The sequence below is a fragment of the Falco naumanni genome, chromosome Z (genome assembly GCF_017639655.2).
Source record: "Falco naumanni isolate bFalNau1 chromosome Z, bFalNau1.pat, whole genome shotgun sequence".
NCBI lineage: Eukaryota > Metazoa > Chordata > Aves > Falconiformes > Falconidae > Falco > Falco naumanni.
Genome location: NC_054080.1, coordinates 48487455 through 48511892, shown reverse-complemented (window position 1 = coordinate 48511892; position 24438 = coordinate 48487455). Strand labels below are relative to the sequence as shown.

Genomic DNA, 24438 nt, shown 5'->3' with positions numbered 1-24438 from the left:
AGCAAAAAGGTAAGGTTAAGCAAAGAAGTTGTTGACTACTGCTGAAGAATGTTCAGACAAGCTCATTGTTTCAAAACTATTCAAGCCTTACAATTAAAAATAAAGATCTTTTTCAATGAAGTACTATTTATTTCCATTTAATCCTTGCCCCTTTGGCAGCTTTTGTTGTTTTCTGTAATATTTGTTAGTCTCCACCAGAGGGGAATGTACACAAGCAATTGGGCTTCTGATAATTGGCACAGGAGACAATCTTTAACTTTTCAGTCAAATATAGGCATTTAAATGTCTCAACTTTAGCACTGACAGAAGAAATTTTATAATTATTTTTAATTTTTTTTGTTAATTCTGGACAGTTAAAATGAATTTTTCCTGTGATAAAGCTCTTACTGACTGGAAATAGGTTTTAATTTAATAAATAGCTCGCATGCATGCACACCCCCCAAACCCCCCATATTTAAAATAATATCAAGGTTTTAAATGTGATTTTCTTGCATAGTAAGAAGCTTCCCAAATGGGCAAATGTGATTCAAAAGATTTGTTTACAGAAACCTGTGCACACTACTCGCAGTAATGTAACCAGAGCTTTCCAAAGAATAGCCTTACAGAGCTGAAAAATGGTCATGCAACATGTATTTCCTTGGTCTTTCCAGTAATGATAAATGGAAAGCTCGGAAATTACAGGTTTTAGCTGTTGGGCTGTATTTTACTTACCTCTAAAGGATGCCATTCTGTACTTGAGAATCCAACAAGCTTTCCTTTAAAATTTCAGTCTGTAGCTCTTACGGTTAAAGTTGTGAAATTAAAGTTGTGAATGTAGAAGCCATAAGTCTACAATGTAGAGTTGTAAACTACCCGTATTCTAAAAGTGGGACACTGATTCTGAAAAAACACTGTATGTTATTGTATTGTTCTACTCTTCTTTTTTAAAGGTCAAAGCATATGACCTTTTCAGACCTACTTGAGCTATTTTTATCCTTACGCTTATATTCTTTCTTGGTTGTTTTGTTTTTCAGATTTGGTTGTTTGGTTGGTTTTTTTTTTTTCTTCCCCCCCCCCCCCCCCCCCCCCCCGCCGATGAAAATGCCTTCTATTTAAACTCTCTTCAGGTCAGAATCTGACTCAATGTCATGTTGATTCTTGTGTCGTTGTCAGAATGAGTAACAACTTTGACAAACACCCAGCTAAGTCTCTCCTATTCCTTTCTAGAAACTGAATTGTGCTGTGCTGCTTCTTGAGCTAAGGTTTACTGTAGCTCTGAAGCTACCATAGTGCTTTTACCCATTCAGTTTATTCAAGGGATTATCTAACTGGAAGAGTGGGGGAAGACTGGAAAAGATATTTTTTCTATGTTCTTTTCTCATTTGAGGTTATGCAACATAAATGAGACAACGGCAGATTTTCTTGAAACCTAGTAATGTAAGACTTTAATTGTGACCCTGAACTGAGTTAAGGAAAAAATGAGTGAAAATTTAGCTCCATTTAACACAATGTCCCCATATTTCTATTCTTTTTGCTTAAGTGATCTTACTTTGAGCTCCCAGAATTTTTCAGTCTTATTTTAGAGAGTAATTAAACATGTCTTCAAAAATATTCAGTGTAAAAAACATAGGTCCATGTGGAAAGAAGTCTGGTCCTCTTCACATGCTGACCACTTGTTCTGGAAAATGTAGAGTTTATTAAAAAAAAAAAAGGACAGGAAACCCTGTACAAAACCTGAGGACGTATGAGCAGAGATACAGCCGTATCTAAAGAGACATGCCTTTAAACATAATAGCATTCCTTATAGTCCCTCCTTAATTTCATTTAAACACACAGCTGCCTTATAAGAGTTCTTGCTAGTATATGCTCATCCTCTTTGTGCTGTCGATCTTTCTCTCTCTAACTGCTCCTTATGCGCAATGGCTCTTTGTGCCAGGTAGTGCAAGCAGTAAGTGTTCAGACTGACAAAAGATGGTTTGTTTTCTTCATTTTAAATCTTATTTATTCATGCTGTTCTATGAGTAAAAGCGGGACTTAAAAACTTGCATTTTTAAGTTGCTGTCAAAGTATTTCCCTGGGTACATTTGTAATACCCTAATCTTCTAGACATTGACTTCTACAAGAAGAGTAATTTTACAGTATTTTATTGTTGGACCACGGCACAATTGCTGCAGTGAGGAATGCAGAAGGAAATGAAGTGCCATGGCTGTTTGTAACTGCACATGTATTCCTTTTAGAATGTGACCTGTCTAGCATTTACTGTGGGTAGTGAGATTTGACTTGAACGTGATCCAGTTGAGTTGTAACTTAGTTTGTTAGAATTTATTCTGCACATGGTGCTGACCTTGCAAAACTGGTACAGTAATGAATAAAAACATCAGAACAGGTTACCTATCTCCATGAAGTAATTACAATTACATAGACATGGTAAAGCATAATGAAAACAATATACTTAGGTAATAAAATACTAGACCTATCCCATTTTGAAGACTTATGTGAACTGTAAATTTAAGGAAACTATAAGAGTGCTGAGAAGTAAATCACAATCCCCAATAACCATTAATTCCCAACCTAGTTACCTTGTTACAACCATAGGATTACTTCACAAACAAATAGCTAGAATATGAAATTGGCATGGCTAAGAACATATGGGATAATGAATCATTTTTGCTTGCCTCTAGCAACCTGAAATTTCACATATGGGTGATGCTTAAAAAGGTCTCCTTACTCTTCCCATGATGCTCTAATCCTGCACTCTAAATGTCATACATAACATTTTCACATTTGGAAGACTATGACCTGCTCTCCCTTGCTGCTGATTTCTCTACTGTCTTCTACCCACCCCATTCCTTTTTTTCCTCTCTTCCATATTCTCAAACCTTTATCTGCATAGCTGTGTAAAGGTCCTTATAAATAATCCTTTTAAAGCCTGAGTTATTGTTTTCTCTCAACCAGTACTCTTTTACTGTTTTTGTTTTACTCTGTGTTTAGGAAAATAAGCAGGATGGATGCAGTTGATCAATGGCTGCTTGTGGGAGGTTGCTCTTATTATTGGGGGTGGTATGCAATAGTAAACAGAACCAGCTGCTATTTAGCTGTGCAATTTACTACAGCATGTATTATCTGCATGTAAAGAAGCATATATTCTGTTTTGAGTTTGCATCAGAAACAGGCCTCATTCCATACCCATTTTTTTCCTTTTGTACTTTTCAGAAGAATGTGGTAGACTAAGCCATATAACTGAGGTACAAACAACTTTTTTGGGAGTCATATGTACAGTGATCAGACAAGATGAAGACCTCACCATAACTTGCAAAATGTCTAATCCAGTTGAAAGGGTATATGCATTCACTTGGTGAATCAAGCTTACACTAGTGTGTCTCCTGGCTTCCAAAGTAATTTCATCATCTGGTACATGAGATAAAATACAGATGTTTCATGCTAGAAACACAGAGCTCAATCGCCCTCTCTCTTTTCTTTCTTTTTTTGTTCCTCGCCCCGCCCCCCCCCTCCTTCTTGGCTTGCCCTGTCTTTTTAAAAGCCTGGATAACAGACATGGTCTGTTGCATTATTTCAGACTTAGATATGACTATTTAATGATTCCTGGTATGAGCTGAACTGTTTGCCCAGCAGAGTATACCCCCAAAGTAAATATAATTTTAGAAAGTTGTTTTTTTTTATAGAATGTTTTGTTGGAGTGTGTGCTCATTAAAATTCATAAGACCAGTCTATTATTTATTCTCGCATAAGAAATGGAAGTGAAAGCTTAAACATGGGGAAAAAATTGTGTTCCACATTCACAAAGGTTTTGAACCTCACCTAGATGGACTAGTCTCTCATACTGTGAAGAAAGTCAGACTATGTTGGTTTCTCCACGGCAGGCTTTGATGTGCAGCCCTTTAATTTATATTAACTTTGGAACCAAACAAAACAACAGTCTTTGTTTCCCAAAACTCAGTTTGTCCCATATGGTATATCAACATAGTCAACTAAAACCACCATGGAACCCATTGAATCCGTGTGGCTGGAAAAGCCAAAGAGAAATGGCTTCATTATTTGTAAATACAGTTCAAGGTCTAATACCTCAACTCTCTGTTAGTAACGTTTCTAAAGAAAAAGAGTAAACAGAAGACGAACATGGTAAAAGCTGATGTAAACTACTGAATTTGGAAATTTTGGCTATCTTCCTAGTTGTGTTGTCTTCCTACACTGTCTGGAGCAGGGCATGTGCTGAGGATGAGGTTGGTGCGATCTCATCTTCATTCCCATGACAGGGGCGAGGCTGTTTATTTCATACTTGGCCCCCACGCCTAGCTCATTCCCCTAAAGTGGAAGGATTAATAATTGTCTGGCCTGTATTCTTTAATTAGATTCTTTAATTCAGGCCACTGAAGCTCAGAGCCAGCTCTGTCATGGTGCTGCACAAATGAAGCACCCAGTGGAAGAAGGGTGATTTGGTAAACGGGCATAGGGGATGAGAGCCAAAAGGTGAATCTCAGCCACAGTCTTGCCTATGCTGGGCTGGAGAACAAATGTGAAAGTATTCTAATAGCCCCTGCAGAATGGACAAGCTTCTTGGACTGTGCCCACGCTGCATGACAGGCTACCCTTAGAAACTGAGTTTGACAACAGATGAAGTGGAAGATCCTTATATTTTGCTAAGAAGAGATAACCCTGGAGAAAGCAAAGTAGCTATTAACAAGCTAAAGAACAAAACAAAAACTACCCAAAAAAACCCCCAAAACCCCCACCCAAACCAAAAACTGGGCTGAAATATTTGGAGATCTATCCAGAGAAAGCAGTGAAAAACTTGGAAAGATGCTATGACTTCACACCCAGCTATGAAAGAAAAGGTATTTTTTCTGTTCTCATAATGTTCTTTAAAATAAAAAATGGAAAAGAGGAAGCCCTACAGAAATACTTAAGGAGATCTGAGAAGATTCATTGTTCCAGGCCCAGCGAGTTTTTCTGTACAGGTATGCCAGCCAGAATCCTCACTGACAGTAATCTTTAAGGAGCACAGGTAGGTTTTCATTTTGTCCATTCTTGTACTGATCCTACAGCACTGTTGAACAAAGCAATAAAGGACAGCAGCTGCCTCTCCTAAATTTTATTTGGTTTCAGAAAGCTTTTGACAATGAAGAAAATAATTATAACAGATAATGAAAACGTTTCCTTTTCTTTTTTTCCTTTAAAGTTATCCATGTATTTTTAAACATTATCAGGGTGTGAAATGTACTGCAGTCTCTAACTAGGAACTACCCTATTGGAGCAATGTACTGCTAGAGTTAAATGTGGTTTGGTCCTGCCTGAATCCTTTCTTTTTTGTCAAAGATCTTCAGCATGGAACAAGATTTTCAAATATAGATGGCACAGTTGAAAATCTGGGCTCAGCTGATATCTATCTGCCTCTTGAATGCATCTTCAAAAGAAATGAATGAAAGAGTGATATTCTAGCCAAAAAATCAACCATTTAGATTTTGCTGTTAATCAGCAAGTGAAAACGATTGTTACCAGAACCAGATGATCCCTGCAGTATTTGAGCAAGAAACCTCACAATGTATTGATAAAGGTAGTTATTCAGGGTGTAACTTCAGTAAAGACAGTGACAACTTCATTAACACCTTGACTTGAAGTTTACTACTATTTGGAAGCCTAGCCTGGTGAAAATAAGCTCAAATTATCACCACATTCAACATCATGTTCTCAGCACTTACGTGGCACAGGTGCTGCCATACTGTGGGAATCCCAGCAAGCCTATCAAAGAAAAGGTGAAGAGCAGCCAGCCAGGTTCCCTGGCTTCCATCACCAGCTGCAGCAGGAATCCTGTGACTTTGGAGCAGTAATTAATGTTCAAGCCAGTTACAGGTCTGAGAGAGATGTATTTTAAGTTTGAAATGCCCCTAGGTAAGATGGAAGGAAAGAGAAACTGCACGAGATGGGAGAGAAAGAGGCTTCACAGCACAGCAGTGCTCATGTATACAAAAGTGCATCAGTTGCCTGCTCAAAGGAAAAAATCTGGCAATGATTCACTTCATTTGACAGTGAGAAACAGATAACCAATAGATAGGCGAAACTACAGATGTGTTTTTTCCATGGCACTGATGCAGATAGTTGCAAATTGAAAAAATACTTACTCATGTGGATTAAACACAAGGAAATGCATGGAGGAGACCAACTTTCTATTAATATTTCTCCTTTTTAGGTCTCTTTGCTCTTTTTGTGAAGTGGAGAAATGTCACTCTTTTTGGTACAACATTTCTCCATAGATAAGCAATGAATAGAAATGGTCAATATTTTTTCTGAAAATACTTGTTAGTGTATTTTAGTTTTTAATGCAAGGTCATATAGATCTAAGGATAGTAATTATTTGATGCATTTGAGTCAAATGAAGACATAGAAAAAAACTGTATTTGATAGAAAATAAAGCTGGAAGAGACCTTAAGTAATTTAGTCTCTTGTAAGCATCCCTGTCAGATGCTTTTTCTGTGTTCTTAAAGACCCCTGGTGTTGGAAATCCCCAAATGTCCTCAAAAATTCTACTATTACTCCATTACTCCATTTGAAAGCCCCATTTTCCCAATGCCAAATCTAAAACTCCTTTTCTGTGTTTTAAGTCCTGTTTACTGCAAGACTTTAGAGAGACCTGATCTACTCCATTGTTTTTTCTGACTGTGTTCCTCTTAGCTTTCTCATTCAGTTCCAAGTTCCTCATTTATCTCAGTCTTTCATTGTAATGATTTTTCCCCTAGATTTCTCATAGTTCTCTCCTTTCTAATTGGCCCACTTATTGCTTGAAACACCGGGCCCAAAACTGAACATGTTATGCCAGCTGATGCTTTACCCATATAAAGAGAGTGAAAGGATTATATGACACTGAATTTTCTTTTTTTTCAGCGATCAACAAAGCAGCTATTGAAACTCTGGAGGAAATTTTACCCTTTTTTGGAGGGTATGGGATACATGCAATTAAAAAGTGCCACTTGCAATCCTAACTATTGAGATTCCACATTCTGCACAGGTTTCACTTAAAAAGATTGAATGTTCATAGCAAATTAGTTTTAATTTGTGTGCTGGGGGAGAAATTCACCATTAGCCCTTCCTCATTTGTTAACATAACCTCTTCAATTGTACTTTATGTAACTCTCTTAATTGGAATGACAAATACTCTACAATGCACTTTCCATTTAACACTTTTTTAACAAGAAATTTGTGACAGTACTGGGATGCATTGGAAGATGCTTATGGAGGAAAATAATTAAAAAATGTAATACAAATCATTCAACAGCTTTAAATTCTAAAACCACTTTCCTTCTAAATCCTTTATTTCTTTTGAGAACAAAGAATTACTTTTCACGTGCTATAGATGAGGGCACCAAGAAAGAACTGATTAATTTGTGAAGGTTGTGGAAGTGACCAAGGTAAGACAAGAACTCCAGAATGTAGTTCTACATCCTGTGTTTGGTCCCTTAGGCAGTGGTGCATTCCTACATTGGGGCGAGAAGGGGAAAAAGAGCTTGCTTTTACACACACTCTACACACACATACAGACACATATTTGATTATTTTCCATTTCTTCCAACGTACATTCAGTTCTGTGCAGGGAATTGATAGCCACAAAACTGGTCTAAAACATAGCCTGTAAGGCTTCCAGTACTTTAGGTAAGGAACTCCCGGTACCTTAATCTGTTAGCCATCTTTTACCTTTTTCTTTTTTATCTTTTCATGTTTTTATTTATCGAGATAAGATAACCCCCAGATAAGGAACACCTAAGTTGTATTAAAATGTTAATACATTTTACATAATAAATGCATTTATATATACATTTATATATATTTATACATATAAATATAAAAATACATAATAAAAACCTTTGCAGAAAGATGAATTTCACACTCTGAACCAAATGTTTTGGTCAGTATACTTTTAAAGTGACAGTAAGTTTGGCAAAAGTGCAGTTTCACTCAAGATGCAAGGTCTTGATAAACTCTTTGTAAAATTTTTAGTAGGCTTCAGAGAAACAGGAACGATTAAGGGATTTGTTACAACTTACCACTCCAGAACTTCCCACTGGGTGGAGAATTTCTTGGATTCAGACACTGCCCATGAGATAGCTGGAAACCATTTTTGCACTCAGTACAGTTCTCATAGCTGTACCCAACACACGTTGCACAGCTCCTGTGGCAAGGTTCGCATTCCCTAGAGATGTCATCAGTGAAGAAGCCATCTCCGCACTCACTCAGACATGTGCCACCTGCCACAGAAACAAAGTCTGGCATCATGGTGTCTATGGATCCGTTAATCCTGACAGGGAGGTACCTCACCTATGGCATCTCTCTTCTCCAGCAAGAAATGGTTTAAGAAAAAAAAGAGTATATAAGAAGCCATGAAACTTTCTGTAGCTATATAACCTCAATTTTTTTAGTGTGAAACCTAAATTAAGATCAGTTGCTTATACAAATTCCACAAACTTCAAACCAATCTGTGCTTGAATTTATATCTAGATAGGTTTTTATGCATATCCTAAATCTTGGCACATACCAATCTTACAAAAGTCTGAATCTGGATGAAAAGTTTATGTTTGAGTCCCAATTATTATACTGGCCCATTGTAAAATCTAAGTCCAGTATTCCCTAAGATTGTTAGATATATGCAAACTTTGAGGACCAGATGAATCTCTAGTTTCTGGTGAATATAAAGCTAAATTTGGGTAAATGTGGTTCAGTTTAAGGGTTGGCATACTGCAGCAAAACCCCTAGAAGTTGTTACACTGATAGCTTTTTGATCTTCCTCCAATTTCAGTTAAAAATAATGTAGACCACCAGATCACCTGAGGTTGTGACCACAGAGTGTTCAGTGAGTGGGATCCTTTTGTACTTCACTACTGAGCACCTTCAGCAGCCAATGCACAAGAATACCATAATCTCAGGATTTGCTGTAATTCTTTTGATACTATGTCTGAATCAGACATGCCTGATTTATGGCTTCTTAATAAAGCTAAGAGATCTCTAGCTTTTGTGACACTGATGTGGAATGTAGTGGTTTTAACTGAGCTTGTTTCAGAGTGTTTAAGGCTTGTTACCTTATGTGGACCTGAAAGTCAAAGTAAAACTAGACTTGCGCATAGTAAGGAAACATTTCCATGTTTTCCTGTGAGTTAAACACCCCTCCTTTCACAAAGTCTAAATCAAGTACAGTATTTTTTGTATTTGCCCAAAATAGTGGAAATGCCTTAAAAACAAAACTAGGGAAAAAAAAAAAAAGGGGAATATGTAGTCAAATATATGCAGCCTTTGAACAAAACAACACCATTGGCTAACATAACCACCTTATGTTAATGCAAAGGACCCAATTCTGCAAGGGGCTAATTCCCATCAGCCTCCACTGTCTGTTATAGAAGAGATTTAAGAATTTGAGAATTTGGGTCCAGATTCCTTCTCTAAAGAAGAAGTCTAAAATACTTTTGTATATGTGTATATACTTAGTACTTTGCTTACCTGAGAGATAAAAGCCTTCCTTACATGAGTTGCACTTATCATTGTCACAGCTATCACAGTTGCTAGGACACTCTCTACACTGCAGAGAACTTTCATCTGTGTAGATATTTTCTGGGCAGTATTTATAGCAATGCTGCTTATACCTGTAAGATAAAGTAGAACATCATCAGAAAGTTTATTTAGAGGTCATTCAGTTTGTTTTCTGTATGTTTCTAGGTATGGTAGTGGTAAAGCTCTATTCTCACCCTAATGAACAGGTATAATTCCTCTAAGAATGGATTCAAAGTGTATCTGTGGTTATGTTATTTCTTCAGCTGGTAGATATTAACTAGTCATGTTTTATAATCTCAGCGTTCTTAAGTATAACTAATTTGATTTTCTTTTCTAAGTGTAGGCACAAAAATGAATGCATGCTTAATTAGAAATCACTATATTGTAGTTGTAATGAGCTGATCACTTGTAAAAACATATAATCCAATCCCATTATTTATAGTTAAATTGAATAGCTTTTTTAGTCAACATTTTCTTCTGTCATGGTAATTTTTATAGAGATTTCTTAACTGTCTCTTTGAAAAGCAATATATTTCTTCTTTTCCCTCCATTCAAGCTAAACTTTCAATTATTCTACAAGTTTTTCATTTGCTTAACCTCCTTACATTTTAAAGTGTGCCTACTGAACTGCAAATGCAAGAACAAGACACAATGTACTAGGAACATACTAGTTCCAAATCCAGGCACATTGTTTAACTTTTGGAACCTCTCTGTTCCATATTCCTCTCTTCATATACACAGAGTTCACTTCAGTCCATAAGTTTTAAAAGGCCCTGATAGTGAGTGATTGGCTAGTTTTTCAACATCTCCCAAGCCTTTTTTACAAAGTTACTCTTCTCAGATAGGCAGTACTTTTAAGGAATGGGATAGCATACACAGCACAGATCTGTGTAGTGAAGCACACATTTTTGCTTTAGAAAATGTGTAAGTGTGAAGAGCTATACAGCTATACTTACATATAATAGTTCTGAATGCATGTTATACAGATTCTTGGGTCATCTGAAATTAAAAATGTGAAATTCTGTAAATAATACTCAGAGTTAAAACCAGAATGCTAAAAAGAGTTGTTGCTACACCATTTTAATGTCAATATTTCTTACATTAAAATCACTATGGCCATAACTAGAAAATTTTTGTCTCTGAATATCTGTTTACATTTTTTGAAGATAAACTCTTCCACAATCAGGTCCTGGCCTGTATTTCCACAGTGACTTGTGACTTTGGAGTTATCAGCACAAGGTACCTAGAAGGTGCTTGAGTGCTTAGGAAGTGCTGTTCTGAAAAGCAGAACCTTCCCAGAAGCTCAGGTTGGGCAAAATGAACTCTTGAAAGAAGTTATCCAAATCTGAGTTTCATCCTATTTCTTTAGTTGTTGCAGAGATAAGTTAAAAGTATTTGGCACCTCTAAAAGTAAACTTTTCAAAAACATAGAAGTTTAATCTTAAAAATGCTGAGCCAGACAAAACACCTTTCTATACTTGGCAGAGGGAGGTTAGACAAGTCTTTTGGGTAAACTTTCTCTTCAGAAAATTAATTTTTGCATTCAAAATTTTTGTTGAATGAACAGAAGAAGCTCACATGAAGTGAAGAATATTTTCTACAACCTTTCATTATCTTCCATTAGCTTTTGATTTCTTTTACCTTACTTAAATATCCCAAAGGCAGCAGGATGGAAGGAAACAGAACAACCTGGATGAATGTATTTATAAACTGTTCTACTATGAAATGCCTATACATTATTTTTGATATTAATAGTACTTATAAGGCAATTTTTTCACTGAGTCTGTTTGAACTGTGTCTACAATAAATCACACTTTACACTTGCAAACTTATTAGGCAACATGCACTTGGTTTTGCAAGTAGTTCTAGCAATTTATTTATGAGGTGTAAAGTTTTTCCCAGAAATGTTGCAGATCTGTGAAAATGTTCTCTTTACTGCTTAGAGCACAAACAGAAACAGCAACCACTTGATCTAGTGCTCTTTGCATTAGATTTTAAGTTAAGACAGGAAATATTCTTAAAATATGAAAATATTGTCTATGAAGACTTTGTTTACTTCTAGATAAAAGACATTTGGTTTGTCCAGGGCTTCTTTTTGAATGATTTCTGAAATTTTAATATTGTTTCTGAATAATGACACTTTTCCCCCCAATCCATTTGTATGGGGTTTTTTTCTTACAATGTGTGTAGACCGTTGTTAGGAGCCAGGCTGATAATGATAATAAATAAGTGCATTTATACCTTTTGAAAATTATTAGGGTATTGGTACATACAGTCCTTATGATGGAAAGAATAAAGTATACATCAAAGAGATGTTAACATTGCTGGGATTGCTTGTGGGTTTAGTAACTAGATCTCTAGGAACTTTCTGCCTTTTATGAAGAAAGGACTGTTTCCTCTCTTGCCTGTGGAAGGTTCTGAGGACATTTTTATTTCCTAACTGCTGTCTCAGTTTTGCCTGTATGGATGACTATCTATATAGTTCAATTTGAGACAGATCTCAGCAGTGATTGCAAAAAAAAAGACACAATGTCTGGTTGTCTTCTGGAAAGAGATTAGAAAAACTCAGGTTAAGTAAGTGAGCATTAAGTAAAGACCATGTATTTTACATTGGTTTAGGATCTAAAAGAGAATATCTAGGAAAGAATGGGTAAAAACAGTTTCTTTAAATTGGGGATTGAAATACATATTGTGAAGAGGGCAAAAGAAATTTTACCACAAATAGCACTTGCATTCTACTGCTTATACAGAGGTTTAGATAGAAGAGGTAATAGTAAATGCCTTATTAGAAGGCCACAAATTTCATAGGAATAGCTGGCTTGCTGTATTTCACTTGGGAATGCACTGATTCTTTCTTCAGTATTTTGGAGGTGGGCAGAGAATTTCTCGACAATATTGCAAATTGAAAACATGCTGTCATTGGGCTACTGTCACCTAAGTTCATTTGCTGTTTTGTATACCATATTATGTTTATCAGCATTTTTTTTATATATATATGTATATGTATATCTATATGTGTATGTATATGTATATGTATATATATCTCACTCTCAACACAATGAACCATTGTTCTTTCTCTTAATGACATACCAACTCAATAGAAGTTCTACCACTTTCTATACTTAGTCATAGTTTCTGAATTTAAACTGTTGAGGAATAATGAACATAGTTTAGAAAGGAATGCAAAGATGGCAATCATCTGATAGCAGGGAGAGAGAACACTGAATATGCAACTATTACTGCAATAGTGAATTTGATATTTAATACATGCTATGTTTCATAAATATTGGAAATTAATTTTAACAATAAAAGTCTAGGGAATTTTATGGCTATATGTGTAGTTCTTCAGCAGTGGCTCCTTTAAAATCTGCCACAATCAGTTCTTGGACTAGCAGTAACAAACATCCTATATTCACTGAGACCTTTGTTTGCCCATAAATAACGAGATCTCTGTGGTGCAAAGTGGGTTGGTTGGTATGTCATGCTCCAAAAGACTACTTGTCATGAGAACAGCTAAAATTTTATCTGTATTTTACAGTTGCCATTTGTGTTGATTTCCACTGTGTTGCGTCTGTGCCACTCTTTTGAAGACAGAAACAAAAGCGATCTTGATAGCATTGGAAACAAGATTCAACCAATTTAAAAATATAAGGTCTCCAACACAAAAAGTCCTCTGTGACTTTCTGGTTTTATTGCAGTTTTCTTAGGTAAGTAAAGATCATCTAGAGTTCATAGAAAAAGTAATTTGGTTTCTTTCCTTGTCTGTAATAAACTGATACTCCTGTTCCCTTCTTCACCCCCTACCCTTCTCATGTACAATACATCTGGAGTGCAGCTATGTTATAACACAGAAAAGGTACGTGCAAAGATTAAATATTGGTCAAAGGCCAAACATTCATGCATACTGTTGGAGCTCTCCGATTCGAAATGAATTAATCTTTTTTTCTGCTTGGGGAAGGAAGTATGGGCATTAGTGTTACAAGCATAGCATTGTTGAGCTGGAAGGGTATTTTTGTTCAAATATGTAGAGGAACACTGTGAGTGATTTTTTTGTAGTATTACTGTAGAGGCTTAATGAAATATTTAGTACATAAGTTCATCCATATTAAAAATGAACTCCAGAGTGTTTTGGAAATCCTTGTCACTGTTTCACTGTGTTTGAGTGTTCGTGGTATTTAGGCAGATCCTAATTCTGGAAACTTTACATGGCTAGCCCACTGTACTTTTGAGTAGCACTTACTCAAAGTATCCCACCTAATTAGACCCAGATCTTGCAATGACTCGTGTGCATGCTTGACTTTATCTACTGTATACAATAAAGCTGGGAGTTGAAGTTAAGTGCAGGGGTACATTTTGCAGGATCTGTATTTAGACTGTAACTTTTATTTTAGCTTCCTGTTTTGTTTATGGACTTTTTTTGAAAATTAAATTTCTTGAACTATTTATTGGCTCAGCTGTGAGCCTAGAATGTGCTGAATACATTCAACTTTTTTTACATTTAGGAGAAGTTCAGGATATTCACTGCCTAGGACTTAATGCCTGGTTTACCTTTCTTTTCCCGTTTAACTAAATGTAATGACGGAAAATGATTTTATATTACATTGCAGTGTTCCTTTAAGGGGCAGCCTGCAGTAATTGTTTCATTTCAACAGTTACTGCTAGATTTTATTTGCTTTTTACATTCCCCTGAATAATAATTTACAATAATCTACAAAAAGTACTATAAATTGTAATATATCACCAACAACAGTAATTATATATTTAACTACCTTAGACCATTTTTTCTTTAGTTTTTATGGCATCTCAATTAAAATAACTGAAATATACAATACAAGCATAATAAGATTTTTGACTAGACGTGGGTCCAACTGAAACCCCAGGTTTCAGTAAACTTTAAAAATGAAGATTTCTGTTGTGGAACCAACAACTCTGGTTTCGATCTTCCAGTTTGTGTGAGAAGGTATTTGTCTGTATGTATCATTTTTGTTGGTTTTTCAGCAATTTTTCTTTTCTTTTTGTGTTTTGTCAGTAAATCAGCTTTATTTTTGTTCTTCTCATTTCTGGCATTGTAATTTATTTTGACAAGTCATACTATCGTGAAGCAAGAGAAAGAAGGCTGTGAATTTTAACCAAGGAAAAAGCTAGATTCTGTTGTCAGTTAGATTTATACGGGGAAAAAATGGCGTCAGTATTTGCTTTGGCCAAAAACTATAACTTTGGTTCAGCCAAAGTATTTAATGAATTAAAAATATATGTATTTTTAAGGCATAAAAGAAAAAAAAAAAAACTTGAATAGATTTACTATCTTCCAAAAATAAATATACTTTACTAAAATTACCTCTACCTAGGTTTTTGTAATTTTTTTTTTGTTTTAAGTTAAAGTTACTTTTAGGATGAAAATGAAAGAAATAAAACCCAAAAATGTTTTGAGTGTTATTCTTGCTGTAAAGCTAGTTAACTGAAAAATATCACAGCAGTAATCTCAATTACCTTACTCTAAAAGAGGGATGATGTCACTTGGTGTTATTGTAGTTCATTGACAAAATAAAGGCAATGAGGCATATTTTCCTGTTAAAATAAGGATTTTAATATGCTGTAGCTAGAAGTAGAACTGAAGTGGAGATAAGAAGAATAGAAGCCAAAGATTAGCATTATAATGTACATTTTCTGAAATAGTGCCATGGTTTGTATGACTGAGGTGAAATGTATCTAAATATATAAATACTTGTGTGTATGTTGATAAATGCACCAGTTTTTGGGAGAGGTTTCACTGCAGGAAAGTGGTGAGATCAGGAAACTTTAAGGAAAAGAAATTTTTAAAAAATTGACTTTAAAAATATATATTGGCTCAGAACACTCTAGTTTCTCACCAGAGAGTTGACCGGTGCTGGAGAGAGACTTACACTGCTTACACATGAAGCTCTACAATGTGCTGTCAGCCAGAGAAGTTACTTCTTACAGGGCTACCAAAAGAGCTAGTGGTTCATTCTTACTCCTGCTGAAATAAAAGGTAGGAGTACTTCCACAGAAATAAAAACAGGACACCAGCAGTACTATCTAATAATTAAGAAAGGGCATTCGGTTTATTTGTCTTAGATTTTATCCTATCACTCAGATGCTGTTCTTACTCCACTGGTCAATGTTTCCACCTATCAACATCTCAATGTGAGGCAAGACGCATACTAAACAAACTTTCTGTGTGTTGAGGTGCATTTTCTGAACACACTATGCTGAGGTGGTCCCTTATGTTTGAAGTGTTTCTTGCTACACAGACAGCTCCTCTGAGTGAATAGCATTAACCAAAGAGTGCTCTCATACAAGCAAGAGTACAGACTGTGGGCCAGTGTGGTTGTTTGACCCTGGCTGGATGCCAGGTGCCCACCAAAGCTACTCTTATCACTCCCCTCCTCAACCACACAGGGGAGAGAAAACGTAACGAAAGGCTTGTGCGTCAAGATAAAGACAAGGGTCATCACTCAGCAATTACTGTCCCAGGCAAAACAGACTAAATTTGGGGAAAATTAGTTTAATTTATTACCATTCAAATCAGAAAAAACACCTTGCCCCCACCCCTCCCTTCTTCCTGTGCTTAACTTAATTTCCCCTTTCTCTACCTCCTCCCCTCAAGTGGCACGGGGGAACAGGGAATGGGGGTTACAGTCAGTTCATCACACACTGTCTCTGCTGCTTCTTCCTCCTCACACTCTTCCCCTGCTCCAGTGTGGGATCCCTGCCACAGGAGACAGTGCTCCATGAACTTCTCCAGTGTGAGTTCTTCCCACAGGATGCAGTTCTTCACACACTGCGCTAGTGTGCGTCACTTTCACAGGGTGCAGTTTTTCAGGAACAGACTGCTCCAGCGTGGGTTCTCCATGGGGTCACAAGTCCCGCCTGCAAACTGGCTGGCAATGGCTCTGTTGAACATGGGGGAAGATTCTGGCATCTTCTCACAGAAGCTACCCCTGCATCACAGAAGCTACCCCTGCAGCCCCTCTGCTACCAAACCCTTGCCATGCAAACCTACTACCTACTGTCCTAAATTTACACCACAGACATCAATGCTGATTTTACCAGTAATTTGAATAGCTGGATTCCATTGGTCCTCCACTAACAAAACATACTTTTGCAGGCAGGACTCATAAGGGAAACATCTTTTCTATATGGAGGCAATCCAAGATTTGCACTGCTACAGTCAGTAAGTGGTTCTGTTATACAATTCCTAATTTGAAAGATCAGAACCTTGAGCTTTAGGCTGGTATAAACCCAAAGAAATGAAACAAGTACATATTGAGTTTGGGTTGCTTGGGTAGGATAGGACAGGACAGGACAGGACAGGACAGGACAGGACAGGACAGGACAGGACAGGACAGGACAGGACAGGACAGGACAGGACAGGATAGGATAGGATAGGATAGGATAGGATAGGATAGGATAGGATAGGATAGGATAGGATAGGATAGGATAGGATAGGGTAGGGTAGGGTAGGATAGGGTAGGATAGGAAAGAATAGAATAATTCCAGCTGGAAGGGACGTAGAATGATCACCTAGTCCAGCTTCCTGACCACTAAAGTTAAAGCATGTTATTAAGGGCACTGTCCAAATGCCTCTTAAACACTGACAGGCTTGAGGCATTAACCATCTCTCTGGCAAGCCTGTTCCAGTGTTTGACCACCCTCTTGGTAAAGAAATGGTTCCTAATGTCCAGTCTAAATTTCCCCTGGTGCAGCTTTGAGCCGTTCCCACCCATCCTATCAGTGGGTCCCAGGGAGAAGAGATCAGCACCTCCCTCTCCACTTCCCCTCCCCAGGAAGCTGTAGAGACCAGTCAGGTCACCTCTCAGCCTCCTTCTCCCCAAACCAGACCAGCCCAACGTCCTCAGACGCTCCTCATAGGACACTCCTTGCAGCCCTTCCCTCCAGCTCTGTTGCCCTCCTCTGGGTGCATTCAAGGACCTTCACACCCTTCCTAAACTGCGGGGCCCAGAACTGCACACAGTACCCAAGGTCAGGCTGCACCAGCGCTGAATGCAGCGGGATAATCCCCCCTTCTGACTGGCTGGTTACGGCGTGTTTGGTGCCCCCCAGGACGCGGTTTGCCCTCCTGGCTGCCAGGGCACGCTGCTGACCCAAGTGAGCTTAATGCCCACCAGCACCCCCGGTCCCCTTTCTGCAGGGCTGCTCTCCAGCCGCTCCTCTCCCAGCCTGTGCTTGTGCCTGGCATTACTCCATCCCACATGCAGAATCCGGCATTTGTTGGTGATTATAAAAAAACAAATGTCTGGTGGAGGCACCAATCTTTCAGTGAGGTGTTGATGTCCTGGGCTCACCTGCTTCTTCCAGTGTCTCTCCCCATTACTGGGAGGATTGAGGAAAACAGTACCTGTGCCTCTGAATCCTTCAGCATTTTTCCCAGGGTCCTGAAATCTCTTTTGATTGACCGTGGTCTTCTTGTTGAAACATCACTGATATGCATGTGAAAGAACAGAAGCAGGTAGTAATTGGAAGGCTTGCACTAACCTCATTAGTTTTCTGGTGACATCCCTGATCTGGGCCCTAGGGGAGCAGCAAACTTCCCTGAAAAGAGGGTCTGGTGTGCAGATAGTTTCGATTGTATTTATTTAAATATATTTGTTCTTCAGTAATTCCAGCAGAATGATTCGACAGCTAACATTTCTTTACTATTTCGATTCGTGAGTCTCCTGAACTACAAATTGTTGAAGGAGTATGCTTTGTTTGTCTTCGTAATTCTAGGACTATATTCATTGGTCAGTGGCTATTGAGCTAGATGAACTTCTGGCCTGGTCCAGTATTTTTCTTCTGTGCTCTTATTTCTACTCTAAATAAAATCTGGAGTATTCTGTGTTTGCAGAACTCATGGTTCAATCTTATATCTTAAGTTTTTCCAGTGACTTGCCCCAAGCCTGGATTTTACTCAGGAAGTAATCTGCTTTTTCAGAGAAAGAAAAATTTCAAAGAATGTTTTCTTTAGTACTCACATCTTGTACCTTGTGCATGCAAGGGAGTTCTTTTTTACCTATACTATAGGAAAGACAACATCCTCTAATGTAATGTTCTGCCTACACTGAAATGTCAGTACTGAAAATCAAAGAACTGGCTGCGCATTCTTTTTGCACAGATTGCATATTCTCACTCCAGAAGCCTGTGGAAACGAGTCCTATTATCTGCAAATCTAAACCCCATTTTGCAAGGTTAACCTCTTGAGGAAGATTTACTCAAAGATAAAAAAGGATCCTTATCATAATTTTCTATGGTATTTTGAAAGCCAAGGTCTATTCATCATCAGAGAAGGTGTGAAGATATTAAGTTTTCCTTTGTGTTTCTTAGGTTGCTATGGGAACCAGATCACTTTTCACTCATTAATCATGAGCTCAACTGCCACAATTGCAATCTGTACCTGTGAGCTTGAGTCTATTCAGTGTTGCCCTTTTAGCTATCTCAGAGGTTCCTTAAATCTGCTCCAAATACTTTCTCTCCTACTCCCACTGCCTTATAGACTGTACCCCCCTGATCCCCCCATCTCACCCCCCTGATCCCCCCCTCTGACTCTTTATAATGGATCTTGTGGGGCATTTGCATATTATTTAGTTTCACTTTCTGCCTTTGTAGCGGTATGTTTGCACATAGACCTTGTAAGCCAGACCAGATGAAATCGTTAGGTTCTGGGTCACCTTTGATTGTTGCTCAGGCTTTACCTTGCTAAAACAAAGAGCCATTTTGTAGCCTGTTTTGTAGGTTTTTATTCTCAGAGACACTGCTCCTTGGTGTTTCTCTGTGTTAGTCTCTTTTGTGAGGTATTTTTGAAAAAGAAAAGTACAATGGCTGTTCTGAACATTCTTTACTCTGCGTACTCATTGAAGAGCACTTTATTCTCAGTGTTAGCCCTTGTAAAGAGTCCTTGTGCAAAGGCTGGAAGAGTCACATTGTGCTGCTCTATGCAGAAAGGCGATACACATGGTGTTTTGCTACATGGAAATGAGGTAATCTCTGGGAAGTCGTGAGAAATATTCGTATCATAACATGTTGTACTTTTGCAAGCTGGGTGAGGTGAGTAGAGGTGAATCAGCAAGTAAACGAGTAAGAATTGAATCAGGAATGTGTGGCTCCATGGGAGGACACTGGCAGGAAGGCAAATTGGGAGAATGCCTGACTTTCACAAACCCTTCTGAGGTGAAGACCTATCCTTCTGTTGATTCCTATACATTTATCAATGATCCACTTGAGCTCTGATTGTTGCAAATATTTAGCTCCTCGATGAACTAGGTGCTCATGTTTAGTATTATTAGTTAATGGTGTGGCAGTTTCTGCTTGTGAAGTGTACATATGCAAGTCAGTAGTATTGTATATTTGAGAAGTTTGTCACTTACCGCCTTTGTAAGTACTCATATCTTGTGTCTATTCGTTGTGCAAGTGCAAAAGGGCAAATGCAAATTGTAACATAAAGAGAGCCAGTGCTGAACCTGTCTAAGAAATCATTTTGGTCCATGTGTTGTATTTTAGACATATCAAGTAAGAGCCAGGATTGTTATCCTCTTGCATTGTATTGACTCTGAAATTCTCTTAGAATAATTACTTTAAGAGGCTCAAATTCTGCAGTTTTACTTTTTTTTTTCTCCTTATCACTGGCTGCTTTCTAAAAAGGCAAGTTCTACTCTGCAGAAAGCTTCTGAAACTCAATACAGCTTTAAGAGTCTGGAGAAAATATGAGTAGTATTCTGAAGTGATTTAAATCCGTAAGGGGACTTTCATTGAGACATGGAAGGCAGATGCCACAATGGCACAAAGAAAATCCTCCTCCTTAATGTCATTGCTTCAGTAGAACTTTCTCTTTCAAAAGCTGCCTTTGTTGAGGAAACTGGATTTAGTTTTGTAGACTTCATGGTGTTTTCTGGTGCCCACCAGGAGTCATTAAAATTTAATCATGGCCTGATGGTCAGAGGTGATGAGGACCTGTGGTTCCCATGGATTTATCTGCACCAGAGGCAGCAATAGCTCATTGCTGCTCTACAAAGTAGGCCCATAGTGTCCAAAACCGGGTTACTAGACCTGAGTCTAATAAAAGTCATAAAGATAATCTTGGAAATGTGGACTTGAAATTTATTCAGTACACGTTCTTAGACAGGTTGTCTGTCTAATTTTGTGTTTGCATTTGCTAGCACAGCAGTAGGAATATATTTGAAGCTTGTAAGAATTTAGTATTATACATATTGAAGTCACCCTTTTAAGACATGACTTTGGCTCTTACTTCAGCTTTCATTGCCTGTGCAAGAGTCGGCTTTTCAGACCTTGTGGGATGCTGTGCACTTGAGCATGCCAATTGGGCTAATACGACAGCAAGCAGTCAGATGCATTCGGGAGCAAGTGGGCAGAAGAAGGTAGGGAGGTAAACCCTGCTGTGCGTAGCCATTGTTTTGACACTGTGTACACAAAGCCATAGATCGTTTTGGGATTAGTGCTGTCTAAGGCAATTTTCCTATTACACATCTCAGGACCTGACAGTGTCTGCAGACAGAATGGTGTCTGAGCATTAAAGATTCTCTGTCTCCTTACAATAAGAGCAGCCTCTGAATTAAAGAAGTGAATCAGAAAGAAAAGTATCACTTGAATCTAAAAGAAAGCATCATCTGTATTTAAACTACAAAGACTTATCTGTCCTTCATTAAGTCTCTTTGACAGTTCCTATCTTTGCTCTTAGACCTTTAATGTAGTTGCAGTAGGGGCATATTGCAACACTGGAGCCCTAGAAAAAAACCGGGTCCAGAGCTGGACAAAAACAGATTTTACTTCATTCCCTGAGGATCCCAGAAAATATTACAAACACTGTCAATCTTCCACTTCAGTATCCTTTTGCTGTGTGAACAATAACCTGCATTGTTACTTAGTGGGTGGGTTTTACATTCTCTGAAATGTCTGATGTGGGATGTAAAGTATCAAACTGAAAAAAGAATGATACTTGTATCTTAATCTGTCTGTAGGGCCACTGCTCATCAAGAAGAGAGATTATCCACGCAGACTGCCCCCACTACTTGCTCTAGTCTGCTGGCATCTGGCATCGTGCTGAAAAAGAGTAAACCTTACTCATTTTCTTGCCTGCACCAAGCAGGACAAGATTGCCCAAGACTAAAGGTGGCAGTTTAATCTATTCTTTGGTGACCTGTGAAAAAAAAATTTGGCCAAAAATTGCTTGTCCTTCAGGCTAGCAGGAAAACAGGTGGTTGCGTTACCTTGATTAGCATATATATCCCTTCTTAAAACTAATCTGTATCTACAAAAAAGAAAAAAAAAAATTAACCTTTGTAATTTGTAGAGAGTAAGAGAACCACTTACGCTTTGGTTTACAATGTAATGTCACTGTGGTCTGATATTCCTTTTTAAATTTATACAGCTTCTATAAGTGACCCTGCACTCAGTATAAATTGAAGAATTTTATTTTTATCTCTTAGAGCTTATATCAAAGGATCTCAAACCACTTCAGAAAGAGCAGGTGCCTGACGATTTTTTTGTGAGATAATGGTACTGAGTCTTTTGCAGATCCATAAGTATGCACAAAATGTATTTGCATTTGTATACGAATAACTACTTTTCAGTATGTGTACTATATAATTTTGATTCCAATTGCTATGATTACTACACTTTGCTTCTGCCTTTTTTTTTTTTTTTTTTTTTAATAGAGTATTCCCTGCAGCTTTCTGTTGCACTTCTAGTAGAAAAGTTCATAACATTGGAATGCTTTTCCTACTCCTGATCTACAGTTCTTATTTAGATTAAATTCCTCAGTAGTGTTGAAAGGAAGATAAGACAAAGAGAGACTGCAAAATCATGCAGCATTTGCTTAATTTTAAAAAGAGTCTGTAGAAAGTCCTTAAAGAAGTGAAACTAAATGTATCAGATCCCATATTTTCTCACCTTGAAATGTTACTATTTGAAGTTATTTTTAGGGAAGTGTTATTTCTTTACAGCTTTCAAAATAATCCATTTCTTCTAAAAGACAGGCAGTTCAGGTGGTTGGGTTTAGTTTTTTTTTTTCCAGAACTCTTTAAATATGTCAATTTTCTGGTAAGACACGAGAAACCTCTTACCGTGCTCATCTTATCTATGAATTAAGTTAAAAACTTAATGCCCCAAACCTCATTGAATATTAGAGCTGAAATACAAGCTAAAGCGTCTCTACCTGATTCATTTTAACAGTTTGAAGTTTACAGGTCATGCTTTATTTCAAGAACACATGGAAATTTGCAAAAGCTGCTTGGGATTTTACTTTTAGCCCACTGCTGTACTTCTGTTCCAAATAGAGATACCATTAAACCAATCTCTCTGACTCTCAAATATGCACTGTAATCACCACAGAGTTTCCTTAATAATATGCCCCTTACCAAACTCTGGCATCTTAATGCTTCCAACTTTACTCAGCAGTGAAAGTTAATTCAGTCTTTGTTTTACTTGAATTCATTCTGTTGATCTTTGAAGCTTTTGAAAAACCTATTTTAAGTCAGAACTTTGAGTGCAAGAACCTGAGAGTAAATATGTAGTGGGTATTACAGATGATTAACGTTTAGGTGATGAGTGATCTTCTGAGGACAAAAGTAAATGAGTACCCTCTTTCTGTACTCCAGCTGCCCACGAACAGTCTTGCAGTCTCCTTATGCAGGCTTACTAAGCTCATATACAAAGAAAATCAGCCTCTGAGTTACTTGCAATAACTATTTTTAAGAGAAGTTGCTATTCATCGTGCTTTTCACCCTAATTCAAAGCAAGGATTGGCACTAAACCGTTGCAGAAGAGAGATAAAGATTTTAAAGTCACAAGTTTTGTGAAGAGCACTGAAAATATCGCAGGAAAGTAACATTAGTAAAGACTGGTATTGAAATTGATTCTCTCCCTTAATTTCTTTTCTTCTTTTTTCTCCTCACAACAAAGCAAACAGCTGTCATGAATCTGGATACCGCACTATACCAAATAAGACCACAGTGTAGTTGTAATCATGTTAAAACTTGGTCCCTCCAGCTCTTCATTCAGCAAAATTCAGTGTAGTCACAGAAGAAGAAGCATTAAGCTTTACTGCATTCATGCAGATTGTCTGTTCACCAGAGTCACAAGGAGTTTTATGGTATGACATGTTAGATTTGATGACTGGTAGAAAGAAGAAAGTAGCATGTGATGAAAATCCTTACATAAGTTTGGTACGCGTGAAGGTTCATGATAGTCTGGTTTCCCAGAGGAAAATGTTGATGCAAAAGCAAAACGAACATTGAAACGGTAGTGACTAGTGATGGGAATTGATTTCTGGTTTTGGTGGGGTTTTTGATTTGTTTTTTCTTATGGGGTGCTTTCACTGTTTTCTTTCCTGGTATTCACTCTCCTCTGTAATAGCAACATTCAGTCTCCTGGTGTTGACAGTGGTGCTTGTTACACCAGGCCCCAAAACACATTAGGGAGCAAGTGGGAGAAACCAGAAACCCCAGTATGGGCTCCTCTGCCTGTGGAAATCTGCCTGAATTCAAGGAGGGGATGGATAGTCCTGGTAGTCTCTAAGTTTATCACTTTCAAAAATGGTGGAAATATAACAAACCAAATTTGTTCCTTTCTTTCAACAAGTAGTAACTCCGGATAACTATATGCAGATCAGTGACTTGCTCTAGATTTGCACCAAAATAAGTAAAGCTTAGGCCTATTTTTTTCTTCTGTATAAACCTTCGAGGAATTTTTAGCGAAGTCTTATTTTCTGCAATGTAGATGGTCTTACTGAAGTGTCTTGGCATATCAGTACTCATTGGGCACTACTTTACCTAAACTCTGTGCTTGCTTAAGAAAAGTAGTCTAAGGTGTCATAAGTGAAGACTGCCTTTTTGATGGGTAACCCTGTTGCCTTTCAGTCTTGAGTTACTGATCAGT

General features: G+C 37.7%; 1 protein-coding gene across 1 annotated transcript in view; it reads right to left on the bottom strand.

The window, feature by feature from the left end:
* Nucleotides 1–24438, bottom strand: part of PCSK5 (proprotein convertase subtilisin/kexin type 5) — a 246494-nt gene that overhangs the window by 17804 nt on the left and 204252 nt on the right. Inside the window, exons 25-27 of the mRNA XM_040580316.1 lie at nt 10485–10527; nt 9478–9620; nt 8034–8234 (exon numbers count right to left, since the gene is read on the bottom strand). Coding sequence (XP_040436250.1) covers nt 8034–8234; nt 9478–9620; nt 10485–10527 — 387 coding nt within the window. The remainder of the gene's footprint in view (nt 1–8033; nt 8235–9477; nt 9621–10484; nt 10528–24438) is intronic.